The sequence below is a fragment of the Tursiops truncatus genome, chromosome X (genome assembly GCF_011762595.2).
Source record: "Tursiops truncatus isolate mTurTru1 chromosome X, mTurTru1.mat.Y, whole genome shotgun sequence".
NCBI lineage: Eukaryota > Metazoa > Chordata > Mammalia > Artiodactyla > Delphinidae > Tursiops > Tursiops truncatus.
Window position 1 is genome coordinate 122887488 of NC_047055.1, and position 14170 is coordinate 122901657.

The 14170-nt window shown below is 41.4% G+C and overlaps 1 protein-coding gene across 1 annotated transcript in view; it reads left to right on the top strand.

Moving 5' to 3' along the window:
* ANOS1 (anosmin 1) overlaps nt 1-14170 on the top strand; it is a 189785-nt gene that overhangs the window by 123481 nt on the left and 52134 nt on the right. The window contains exon 4 of the mRNA XM_019944764.3: nt 10726-10948. Coding sequence (XP_019800323.2) covers nt 10726-10948 — 223 coding nt within the window. The remainder of the gene's footprint in view (nt 1-10725; nt 10949-14170) is intronic.

A 14170-nucleotide genomic window follows, 5' to 3' on the forward strand; every position in this document is an offset into this window, starting at 1 on the left:
TGCACGGCTTCCGTTTGGCCGTTCCCGCCTTACGTCCTTTTGTAAGAAACTGGTCATACAGTAGGTGAAATGTTTCTCTGATTTCTCTGAGGCACTCTGGCAAACTAATTGAACCTGAATGGGGCTTGTCGGAACCTCCAATCTGTAGCCCTTTGGTCAGAAGCACAGGCGACAGTCTGAACTTGGAACTGGCCTGTGCAGAGGCAGTAGGGGATGTCGTCCTGTAGGACTGAGCCCGCGACCTGTGGGGTCTGATGCCGTCTCCAGGAAGATAGTGTCACGATTGAGTTGAGTTGTGTAAACACCCCGCGAGGGTCTGAGAATTGCTTGGTGTTTGTGCGGGGAATGCCCCCCCCGATGACGTTGGAATTGGGGGTACAGACCTTTTATAATTTCTAAGACTGTGAAAGTGTATCTCTTTTCTGAAGTATGATTTTGCTTGTAACTTGGATGGGACAGGATTTGCAAAATTCTCTGAGATGGAATCGTTAGAAAAAATCAGAGTAAATCTGTACATTTAACAACTTGACAATTTATTCCTCCTCAAAAGAAATTTTTCATACGAGTATTTTAGGTAATCTGTAATTAACCTCTTGTGTTTCTCATTGTTTTTTCGTTTTTCTAGAATTTCTAGAATGATGTTTTAAAACTGTAATACTTCTTTTCGGGGCTAGCACTAATTTCAGCATGATTATGTGGCAGAACCTGTGCCAAGTGTTCAATATACGTCAGCGCTTAGGGTAATAGTTCACAGTAAGTATTATCATTATTCCCCTCGTACATTTGGAGAAACCAAGACTTGCGGCACTGATGTTGTCACCACTGCATGCAGCTCCTGCCTTACTGATGTAGTTGCCGTGCCGTGAATGGAGTACCCTGTATTTGCTTCTGCCCTCGTGTTTGTCATTCTTTCCTTCTAGAATAGCCCTCTGCCCTTCCACACCACGCTTACCCAGTTAACTCATGCTAAGTGTTGACCGCCTATCGTAAAAGCTTTCTCCTTGTCTCATCCTCTTTTGACCTCACGTGTGTGTACCTGCGTTACCTCCTGTGTCTACCTCTGTTTGAATACAAATGAAACTGCTTAATGATGTCACCTGTTTGTTAGTAGAGACATAAACTGGAAGCATGGTGCGGCGTAACTGTCCTGCTCTTCTTCTGTTCATCAGTAGCTTCCTAGTACCTAGAATGCCAGTTTGGCTTCTGAGTCAGTATATAAAGGCTTCGTGGGGCTTCACAGACATGCCTGGTAGCTCCTAGTAACAAAATGCAGGACGAGGGGGAGAGAGGGAAATGGTGGTCTACCAAGTGTCCTAACTGTCCCTGATTCTCTAGAAAATTTTGAAGTTTTGGAATTATTTTTGTTCCTGGAGATCTTCCAGAGATCTTCCAGCATGATTCTGGAGTGATGCTCCCAGTGGAGAATTTGACCTTTGATAACCTCATACCGTGTGTCACAATTGCCTTCAAAATAAATAGAAAAGCCAAGGAAGAGGAAGCCGAGATAAACATATGTAAAGATGACTCTAATTTAGCAAAAGGGACGTGTACTCATAGGAAAGTGACTATTTTCGAATACATGTTTCTGATTTTCTCCTCATTTTACAGTATTCATGGCCAAGGTCTACAGTTTGCCTGGGAACCAAATTAACTGTAATCACATTTAATAAATTAGGATGTGTAACTGAGTTTCCAAGCAAATTATAATTTCATTTCCAAGCATAAATTAGAAACATGTGAACTGAGGATGCCTTTTCCTATTTCATGCATACTTAGCATTTAGATGCCTTCCTTGAAAGATACATCTGGTAGTTTGGGTTGTTTTTTTAAACAGTATAATGTCTTTATTTTTTATAGAAATTATATATGCCCATTGAAATATTTATATAACAAGCTGCACAGGAGACTAAAACTTAACCTTTACTCCAAAGTCTACCATCTGGAAATAGCCATGGTTACCTGTGCAGAGGAGTTATCATAGCAAACCTGTCCTTAGAAATTCCTGCCTAAAAGGTTGACCCTTGGCTGGCTTCTGGAAACTTGGGCTGGGGGAGATTTTCCCACCAATCCCTAACTGAGAGGAGGGGGCTCACTGTTCTAAACTATTTTTTTCTCTTCCCTGTATTTTATTTATTTATTTATTTTTTAACATCTTTATTGGAATATAATTGCTTTACAATGGTGTGTTAGTTTCTGCTGTATAACAAAGTGAATCAGCTATACATATATATATATCTCCATATCCCCTCCCTCTTGCGTCTCCCTCCCTCCCACCCTCCCTCTCCCACCCCTCTAGGTGGTCACAAAGCACCGAGCTGATCTCCCTGTGCTATGCGGCTGCTTCCCACTAGCTGTCCATTTTACATTTGGTAGTGTATATATGTCCATGATACTCTCTCACTTTGTCACAGCTTACCCTTCCCCCTCCCCATATCCTCAAGTCCATTCTCTACGTCTGCATCTTTATTCCTGTCCTGCCCCTACGTTCTTCAGAACCATTTTTTTTATATTCCATATATATGTGTTAGCATACAGTATTTGTTTTTCTCTTTCTGACTTATTTCACTCTCTATGACAGACTCTAGGTCCATCCACCTCACTACAAATAACTCAATTTTGTTTCCTTTTATGGCTGAGTAATATTACATTGTATATATGTGCCACATCTTCTTTATCCATTCATCTGTCGATAGACACTTAGGTTGCTTCCATGTCCTGGCTATTGTAAATAGAGCTGCAGTGAACATTGTGGTACATGACTCTTTTTGAATTATGGTTTTCTCAGGGTATATGCCCAGTAGTGGGATTGCTGGGTCATATGGTAGTTCTATTTGTAGTTTTTTAAGGAACCTCCATACTGTTCTCCATAGTGGCTGTATCAATTTACATTCCCACCAACAGTGCAAGAGGGTTCCCTTTTCTCCACACCCTCTCCAGCATTTCTGGTCTGTAGACTTTTTGATGATGGCCATTCTGACCGGTGTGAGGTGATACCTCATTGTAGTTTTGATTTGCATTTCTCTAATGTTTAATAATGTTGAGCATCCTTTCATGTGTTTGTTGGCACTCTGTGTATCTGCTTTGGAGAAATGTCTACTTAGGTCTTCTGCCCATTTGTTGATTGGGTTGTTTTCTTTTTTTTGATATTGAGCTGCATGAGCTGCCTGTATATTTTGGAGATTAATCCTTTGTCAGTTGCTTCATTTGCAAATATTTTCTCCCATTCTGAGGGTTGTCTTTTCGTCTTGTTTATGGTTTCCTTTGCTGTGCAAAAGCTTTGAAGTTTCACTAGGTCCCATTTGTTTATTTTTGTTTTTATTTCCATTACTCTAGGAGGTGGGTCAAAAAGGATCTTGCTGTGATTTATGTCATAGAGTGTTCTGCCTATGTTTTCCTCTAAGAGTTGTATAGTGTCTGGCCTTACATTTAGGTCTTTAATCCATTTTGAGTTTATTTTTGTGTATGGTGTTAGGGAGTGTTCTAATTTCATTCTTTTACATGTAGCTGTCCAGTTTTCCCAGCACCACTTATTGAAGAGGCTGTCTTTTATCCATTGTATATTCTTGCCTCCTTTATCAAAGATAAGGTGACCATAAGTGTGTGGGTTTATCTCTTGGCTCTCTATCCTGTTGCATTGATGTATACTTCTGTTTTTGTGCCAGTACCATACTGTCTTGATTACTGTAGCTTTGTAGTATAGTCTGAAGTCCGGGAGCCTGATTCCTCCAGCTCTGTTTTTCTTTCTCAAGATTGCTTTGGCTATTCGAGAGGTCTTTTGTGTTTCCATACAAATTGTGAAATTTTTTGTTCTAGTTCTGTGAAAAGTGCCATTTGCTAGGGATTGCATTGAATCTGTAGATTGCATTGGGTAGTATAGTCATTTTCACAGTGTTGATTCTTCTAATCCAAGAACATGGTATATCTCTCCATCTGTTTGTATCATGTTTAATTTCTTTCATCAGTGTCTTATAGTTTTCTGCATACAGGTCTTTTGCCCTCTTAGGTAGGTTTATTCCTAGGTATTTTATTCTTTTTTTTTGTAGTGGTAAATGGGAGTGTTTCCTTAATTTCTCTTTCAGATTTTTCATCATTAGTGTATAGTAATGCCAGAGATTTCTGTGCATTAACTTTGTATCCTGCTCCTTTACCAAATGCATTGATTGCTCTAGTAGTTTTCTGGTGGCATCTTTAGGATTCTCTGTGTATAGCATCATGTCATCTGCAAACGGTGACAGTTTGACTTCTTCTTTTCTGATTTGGATTCCTTTTATTTCCTTTTCTTCTCTGATTGCTGTGGCTAAAACTTCCAAAACTATGTTGAATAAGAGCGGTGAGAGTGGGTAACCTTGTCTTATTCCTGATCTTAGTGGAAATGCTTTCAGTTTTTCACCATTGAGGATGATGCTGGCTGTGGGCTTGTCATATATGGCCTTTATTATGTTGAGGTAAGTTCCCTCTATGCCTACTTTCTGGAGAGCTTTTGTCGTAAATGGGTGTTGAATTCTGTCAAAAGCTTTTTCTGCATCTATTGAGATGATCTTATGGTTTTTCTCCTTCAATTTGTTCATATGGTTTATCACATTGGTTGATTTGCATATATTGAAGAAGCCTTGCATTCCTGGGATAAACCCCACTTGAGTATGTGTATGTGTATGTGTATGATCCTTTTAATGTGTTCTTGGATTCTGTTTACTCGTATTTTGTTGAGGATTTTTGCATCTGTGTTCATCAGTGATATTGGTCTGTATCAAGAAAAAAAGGGAGAAGACTTAAATCAGTAGAATTAGAAATGAAGAAGGAAAAGGAACAACTGATGCTGCAGAAATACAAAGGATCATGACAGATTACTACAGGCAACTCTATGCCAATAAAATGGACAACCTGGAAGAAATGGACAAATTCTTAGAAAAGCACAACCTCCCGAGACTGAACCAGGAAGAAATAGAAAATATAAACAGGCGAATCACAAGCACTGAAATGGAAACTGTGATTAAAAATCTTCCAACAAACAAAAGCCCAGGACCAGATGGCTTCACAGGCAAATTCCATCAAACATTTAGAGAAGAGCTAACACCCATCCTTCTCAAACTCTTCCAAAATATAGCAGAGGGAGGAACACTCCCAAACTCATTCTGCAAGGCCACCATCACCCTGATACCAAAACCAGACAAGGATGTCACACAAAAAGAAAAGTACAGACCAATAGCACTGTTCCTAAACTGTTGACACCTGTTTCCTTCTGGGAGTCTGGGTTTGGTACATGCTACGCAGGAGGTGCCTATGTGACCAGCCCCCCAGAAAAGCTCTGGGCTTCATGTCTCCCCTGGACTTCGCTGGTTGACAGCATTTCACACGTGTTGTTACAACTCGTGGCTGGAGGAATTTAATGCGTCCTGTGTGACCCCACTGGGAAAGTTTGCACCTGGTTTCCTCTGGACTTCTCCCCATAGGCCTTTCCCTTCTGCTCGTTTTGCTGCATGCAGTACGTCATAGCCCTGAATACGGATATCCTAAAATTAAGTTCAGGATTTCTTGCTCCATTCCTTCTAACCTACCGGTTTTTTAAGACATATTCTTTTAATTTTATTATATCATATTATCTTTTTAAACTGTAACTCCTACTTTTTTCAAATTTAGTTTTATATTTATGTGGATGACAAAATGATTAGTAATTCTTTTATGCTAATTTCTTTATTTTTGGCTTTCTAAATTAGATCATGTCTCAATGTCTTTTAAAAGATACCATTTTCTTTGAGATTATTCACGGCAGGCTCTGCCTACTGTTATACCTGATGTCCAAATGGGTTTGCACACACTTTTTTTCTCGCATAATATATAAGTATACACTTTATATTTTTTTCAGGGGGTGCTGTGCTAGCCCGTCTACTCTTCATTTCTGTGAACTTGTGGAACAGCTGAATTTTACCATTGCATAGTTTTGCAAGAAAGGCTCATGCGTGTTATATTCTCTGAGTCTTTATGTCTTTGAGAATATTTCTGTCACGTGTTTATTTGAATAACAACTTAGCTGATTTTATATATATATATATATTCTTTAGTATTATATAGCCATTGCCGTATTGCCGTCACACATTAAATTTTATAGAGACACATTAACCTGGGAGAAACCTTATTTTCTCCATCATAGTGAACTTGCCTTTTCTACCTGAATGGCTGAAAAATTATACCTCTATCCTCGGAGTTCAGTAGTGCAAGCTCTATCTCAGCGTTGCCCATTCGTATCAGTATTCGTGGAGTATAACTGCCCTTTTGATTTATATGTATATATGGTTTACATATATGCAGGTATGTAAGTGTGTGTGTTTGTGCGCCCGCGTGCATTTTTCCCCTCTGCTCTAGTCCTGGATGTTTCTGGAGTGCTAGAAGTCCCCAGGTTATCCTAGTAGGGAAGCAAGTTGAAAGCCATTGGCTTAGCCATCTTCTAACTTTACCCTGAGATACAGGGCAGCCCTTAGATAAACATTGGCCCACACTCTTACTCGTTTGTGGTTTTGGATAAATTACGACCTCCCCGAGCTTCTGTCTGCTCATTTGTGAAATGGAAATAATCCTGGCTGTAGGGCCTGGGGAGGAGTATGTGGGGTGAGCTAGGGAAGCAGCTGGTAGAGGTGACGGGGTGGGAGACCCTCAGCAGCTGTTAGCGATGACCTGCCACGGCTGGTTCCTCGGGTCGTCCCTGGTGAGGGTGGCGGGGATGGTGGTGATGAAGGTGGAGAGCTCCTTTCAGGGGTCCACACTGAAGGTTGCACGCCTGCGTGTTGGCTGGAGCCAGGAGAGAGCCCCCAGGCCCTGGCTCTTTGCCAAGGCTCTGTGTTGAGATTGGGCACATGTGCAGTTCTGGTGAATTGAACCAGACACCAAATGCAGAGTTTTCTCCGTATCTGAGGCTTCATATTTATAGGATTTCTAACGTATTAGTATATGTTACTGAATTTGATGTGTTTGTGTTCATCATCCCATGATTGCCGCACAGATTATTTTATTGTGAAGTACCTTGCATTTTACACCAAACAAAATGAAGATAAGAGTATCTTTTTTAAAAGCATCCAAGAACAGTTAGTTACTATTGTTAGTATTTCATTTCGATTTTACCATTTGCCACAAGAAAGGTGAGCGTAGTGTGTTGCCTAGGTGAGGCACTGAAAACACATTTGAGTTTCGGGCTAAGAGATGGCATGTAGGAGAGATTTATAAGAATTTATTAGTATTGTGTAGAATGTTAATTAAAATATGGGGGAGTTTCCCCTTAATGCAATGCACCCAAGGGCATTTTCCTTCACCTCTTTGCTTTTTTGAGCCCGTCTTTGGACGCATAATGACATCCTTTAGGCCCTAACTACTCTAGAAAAATACATGATCTTTGAAGACTATTCCACTCTTATTTTTGTATATGGACAGGGCAGAAAAAAACAAAAAACAAACAAAATTAATCAGCATAGTAACTACGTTTTCTCCAAATTTTAAACTCAAGCCAGTGACCTGGAGAAATGGTTATTTGTGTGAAATTATTCATACGAGTAGTTTTATAAAGGAATTGTAGTTACATAGTTTTACAATTCATAATTTGCCTTAACAGACTGGATGCAGTTGTATAAACAAGAAATGCAGCATTCAGTAGGTGCATCTGTCGTTGCCATGCATGTTTTCATTTCTGTGAAGTTGAGGGGCATGACACTCCTTGTGATTTGGGTAACCCGCACCTTTGCTAAAATGTTCACATCCCTCCTGACGAGTCTACGAGTGATTAAGTTGTCATGGCACAAGAAATATGACACGCTTAAAGGTGAGAAGTTTCTTTTCCTGCACCCAAATGATCTTTTGCTCACAGGATTTCCAACTGGTGATCAGGGGACCAATTTACACATTTTCTTTATATCTAGAGTCCTAATGTTCACACATCGTTTTCTCTCACCTGTGAGCATTTTTGTCCTTATTCCATTCAGTGGTAAATTCTCATTAAGCAATGATTAAAGACATGGGGAGAGACCTTGTGTACAGATACCATATGTTCTCTAATTTATATTCAGACCATTAATATTTTTCAACCTAATCCAAGAGGATTATCTAAGATAATTGATAGAGAACATCAAAATTTGCCTTCAGTAGAGCTGAACAAATAGAAGAGTGAAGGAGAACGCCTCTGTGAGATTACTGTACCAATTCACGTATTTGTGAGATGATCTTCATTTACGTTCAAGGACTGAAGACTCTTTCTTTCTTATAAATTCCAAGGGGGCCCACTGCCCTCCCTGCAGATTTCAGTGCTGGGCCTGGTGGGGGCATATTGGAGACTTGTGGATGGTCACGCTGTAGGAGAAGCAAAGCCGCCTCTCTGTCTTTGGCTCTTGTAACGTTATGATCAGAATAACAGAAGAATTTGGAAATGTTAAACAGGAAATGTGTAGCAGTGGGAAAAGAAAAGATACATCCATGAGTCCAGTCCTGCTGAGTAGCTGTTGGGAGCTAACTTGGTACAGCCCTGCCTAGTTCTCCGTGTACACAATCTAATAGAATATTCAGTATGTCATCTGGAACACTGCAAGCTCGGGGACCCGTCTAGAAAGCTCCAGTGCAGAGAGGAACTTTCTTTGATTCCTGATTTGTTTCCATGGACCTCAAAATACCCACCCCCCCACAACAAAAAAAATCACATTTTTGAATCCATAGCAAAACGGAAAAGAATTGTAGAGAACAACCCTACCTCAACTGGAAGATCCAAAGGATTGTGCTAATTATGATCATTCTTCTTTTACACTCAGTGGGAGCAAATGTTGCAGATCTGTCTCCGCCAGTGTTTTTGTTTACTTGTTTTTAATTCTGGCCCAGTGAGTAATGAGCTCGGTGAGTAAATCAGTAAGGGGAGGAGATAGCAGCTCCTGCTTTCCTGTCCCTCCCAGTTCAAGGGCGTGGCAGTTGGCATGAAGATGATTAGAGTCATATGAACAGACAGCCCTTACTTCGTTATCTGACTCCCAAGTTATACTCCGTTTTCATGTGTGAGGATGTTTGCCGTGAGCTGATTTGATTATGCATAGCGCAAACTAAGTCCCTGTGATTGCTAACTTAGCAAGCAGTAAACACTTGCCAGATTTAATAAAATTATGTCTACTTGCAAATCTCAGCCGGTGTGGCAGGGGCCAATGACTTTAGTAACTTAACTGTTTTCGTCAGTGCATGTAATGTATACATTTTGTTGAAAGAGGAAAGCTGGCCAAAGCTCTATAATTGTTCCTGATCCTTTCACATGCTTCTTTGATTCCTAACTTAGATTTGGACCTGAATTGAGAACTTCAAAAACCAATGAAGGGCTTCCTTGGTGGCGCAGTGGTTGAGAATCCGCCTGCCAATGCAGGGGACACTTGTTCGAGCCCTGGTCTGGGAAGATCCCACATGCCATGGAGCAACTAAGCCCGTGAGCCACAACTACTGAGCCCATGTGCTACAACTATGGAAGTCCACGTGCCTACAGCCCGTGCTCCACCACGAGAGAAGCCACTGCAACGAGAAGCCCACGCACTGCAACGAAGAGTAGCCCCCGCTCTCCCACAACTAGAGAAAGCCCACACGCAGCAATGAACAGCCAAAAATAAATAAAATAAATAAATTTATATTAAAAAACCCCACACCATACCAACTCAGTATCCTTAAAGAAAAAAAAAACTAATGAAGTAAAACATCTAGTAGCTAACAGAAAAATGAGCTGTGAAAGTGCATAAGACAGAAGAGCCTTAAGAACTGATGATGCTTTAAATGTTTATAAAGTTTTTTTTTTTAATTTAAATTAACTAGCTACAGACTTGTGGTACTTCAGTATTGAAAGCATGACCTTTCTTCTGTTTTACCTGGAAAGTTCTTGAATTGAGACACAGTTTTGATCCAGTCAGTTCATGTTATTTTCAAATTTTATGTATCATTAATTAAAAAAAATTCTTTTTAACTTTGTTTTTTTAAAAAAAATGAATTAATTTTTTTTGGCTGTGTTGGGTCTTCGTCGCGGTGTGCAGGCTGCTTGTTGCCGTGGCTTCTCTTGTTGTGGAGCACGGGCTCTAGGCGCACGGGCTTCAGTAGTTGTGGCACGTGGGCTTCAGCAGTTGTGGCTTGTGGGCTCTAGAGCGCAGGCTCAGTAGTGGTGCAGAGGTTTAGGTGCTCCGTGTCATGTGGGATCTTCCCGGACCAGGGCTCGAACCCGTGTCCCCCGCATTGACAGGCGGATTCCTAACCACTGCACCACCAGGGAAGCCCTATATATGATTATTAACAATCAATGTTATTCTCATCTACAATTCTAATTCAAACCTTGAAATGATACTTTTCCTAGCTAGTGTTTCTAGTTTTCCACCTTTGGTAATTAAGAGTGTGAAATTTTTCCCTGGTATTTAATTGTCAGAGTATTGATGTCTCGATGTACATTAAATTTACAATATCAGAACTTAGAATGTAACAATAATCTGTGAATGCGCGTATGTGTAATTGACGTGTATCTGTTGCATGTAAAATAAAGTTCTAAGTCATGGGTCGTAGTCCTTTAAAAAATTAGCATAAAAGATCACTTCTTTAGGGGGAAAGAAAGCAAGTACATTTACTTTGTGAACAATTCAGGGGAGACTTTGATGGAGTAAGAATTTTGACCTGCCTTTCTGACGCCTTGGAAATCAGACTCCATGTGTCTTTAATGGGAGAATTTTTTTTTCTATTCTCTCCCAGCCTCTGTTCCCCAAGAAGAACTATGAATGCCTGACCAGCTGTGAGTTCCTCAAGTACATCCTGTCGGTAAAGCAGGGGGATTGCCCAGCTCCCGAGAAGGCCAGTGGCTTTGCCGCCGCCTGTGTCGAAAGCTGTGAAGTGGACAGTGAATGCTCTGGGGTTAAGAAGTGTTGTTCCAATGGATGTGGACACACCTGCCAGGTGCCCAAGACTCTGTACAAAGGTAAGGAGCAGAGCGGAGTAGGCGAGGGGACCTCCAGGGTCACGGGGGGGTTGTGTGCGTGTGAGGAAGGATGTCAAAGATGTGACTTGGAAGGAAAGCGAGAACTGTATGAAAATGTACCTTGTGCCACATACAAACATCTGAAAATACTTACTGGACCATAGAAATCAGCCCCAGTGAACTCCTACTGGGGTGGAGTAAATCCTTCATGGGAATTCTTCTTATTTTTTTATTGAAGTATGGTTGACTTACAGTATTAGTTTCAGGTGTACAATATCGTGGCTCCGTATTTTTATAGATTACACTCCATTTAAAGTTATTACAAAATAATAGCTATATCACATGAGTTCGTTTAGAAGTTGACATGTCGGAAGGCCACCATCAACTCAGGAACTTTTTGTGTGTTTTTCTCCAACATGAGTAAATGAACGGAGCTCCGCTCGCTACCTTGGAGTAACCGTATTCACATCCTTGGAAAACAGGCTGGCGATGGGGCCCAGCTGAAAAACGCATAATAGACGCATGAGTGTTGTGGGTTTCTGTTGGCACGATCCAAGAACAGAAGTGTGCTTGCAGGGAACTTTCAATATTTTGATTGGTATCTTCAGTTCCCAGATGGAGGAATTGCCCTCTTCCAAAAGATAGGGATGCAAGTTACCAAACAATTTAGCCGATGTAACGGTTTACATCCACAGGCATCTTCTAGAGCACTTAACTCCTCTATGCTGTTACATGCCTCTTTCTGTGAGTGTGACGAAGTTCTTGTATGTTAAACCCATGCTGTTGTATCATGTATAGTTTGGCATGCCAGAAAGCATACTATGGGAGACATAACAGTTCGTTACTTTTTTGGGTCTCATTTGAAGAGAAAAAGAGAATCGGTCACTAGGCATTATTCATTATAAGTAGAAAGAGATCTCTCTTGCTCTCTCGCACTTTCCCTCTCACGCATCAAGTGTATGTTGTTGCAATGCCGGTTCTGCATTAGGGGCTTGTTGACTATTTTCAGAAGTCTGTTCTTAGGCTTATCACAATTCAGGTCTCCCAGAAGACACATACCTGCGCCATCTTCCTCCAGCTGCCACTTGGAAATACTCTTACCTGAAATCTGTGGAATCCATGCAGTTTTCCATTTTTTTTCCCCTAAGATCCTTGGAAACCTGGCACAAATACTGTCTCAGATTCAAAATAATTGCTGCTTTCCCTTTCTTAACAGACTGATGTTTCCTTAATGGATTTAAAGTTTTATTGTTTCCATGCCTTTTGTTATAAACTACATAAAATCACCTCTGCCCAATCTAACACCATTTAATTTTTTAAAAGTCTACTATTATGAAACCTGTTATTATAGAACATTTGCTATACCAGCATTTACCATAAAAATAGGATGCTTTTAGAATGATGGTTGAAAACCCATTTGTAAAACCCTTTTTGTTTTCAAAGTGAGGCGGTTAAAGGAGTCAATATAAATTAAAATGTGCTTTTCACGTGAAAGCAGTGAAGAGTCCGTGTGAATTTCAAGTATGCCTGGTTCACCGAGAATACGGGAAATAGTCTGTAAAGGGCCAGCATAAATGATTAATGATTAAAAGATAGCTGCAATTTAAACGTAATACGGTGGGCTTTTCTCAAGTGCCGAAGTCGCCTTTCTACTACAAGTAAGTCTTGACCTGGGTGTTTGTGGACAGAGGCAATTCATGGAGGGCTAACCGCAAATAGAATAAAAAGACTCTGTTGACCTGGCAGTGACTTTTGCATAATGAGCACAAGGATAAAATAGTATTATTTTGAAAAAAAAAAAAAATATATATATACACACACACTACATAGAGATTTTTTCCTTGCTCTCTGAATGAAGGCTGGCTTCCATGTCCTGGGAGCATCTGACAGTCATCAAAAGAGGGTTCTGGGCTTCCCTGGTGGCGCAGTGCTTGAGAGTCCGCCTGCCGATGCAGGGGATGCGACCGGGAAGATCCCACGTGCCGCGGAGCGGCTGGGCCCATGAGCCACGGCCGCTGAGCCTGCGCGTCCAGAGCCTGCGCTCCGCAACGGGAGAGGCCACAACAGTGAGAGGCCCGCGTACCGCAAAAAAGAAAAAAAGAGGCTTCTGGTGCTGATGGTCCCAGCCTCTCTGAGAAAGGGTCCTTCCTGACCCAGCGCTTGGCCTTGTGAGGAGAAAAGCATGTATCCAGCCATCAACATGCATGCAAATCAGCCTGACAACCTTTGGAGGCCCAGCTGTCACTGTCCTTCTCACCTTCATAAGTGCACCCTTACTGCCCCAAAACAGCCGGTGGGAAACGAGCTTGCCTGCCTGTCTCTGCTCGCGCCGGGTCTGTGCAGGCGTTTTCCTTAGGAAGAGGGAGCTCCACCGCTGGTTGAGCTGGACCAGTCCCGCTGTCAGTTCACAAGTGCTGAGGCTGAGGTCGCAGGCCGCCTCCGAGGGGATCCAGGGGTTGGCAGCAGCGAGGCGTCTAATGCCTGTTCCCACCTGGGCCAGCTCTCCTGTCATTTTTATTTTCACTCTCTCCAGCTACTGTAATAGGACCCTAAACTTCAAGCCCTCTTTGGGCACCCCTGCATTATTATAGCTCAAGTAAAAGACAGATCAAGATCAAATAGATTAAATCTAATACAACCACTGATTTATCAGTAGTTTTTAGGCTCATCAATAACATGGAGCTTTTTTTGTTTGAACTTTATTTCCAACTAGTTTGTGGAGTTGTAATATTTAAATTAGATACAAAGTATACCTCGTGAAGAACCACGAGGTTCTGTTGGGCAAACCTGTAAGTTCCTCACGTCCGTTTCATTCATTCATTATTTACTTGTTGAAGTGTCCTCTCATAGGAAATCCCAGAGGGCATTTTCTTAATGTCTTCCCCATTTTGAGTTTAAAAGGGACTGATGTCACCTGGATCTCCAAGTACTGACACATTTCAGCTCAGTTAGTAATTACTGACTATGTGTTAGGAGTTATGGGCAGTGCCTGACATTGCTTACGCCCTGTACTGGGTGAGCACCGGGGTGCAAAATCAAAGGACACCAACCTCCACCCGGCCCAGCAGTTCCTCGTCAAGGTGGTCATACGCACACACTCACTGAAGTGGACCAATCACTTTCTTAGCTTTTGCCATAAATTGCTATGTGCCATCCGCTGTCCTGTTTTTCCTTTTATCGCTTATTGAGTTAATGAAAAATTTTTTAAATACATGGAAACAC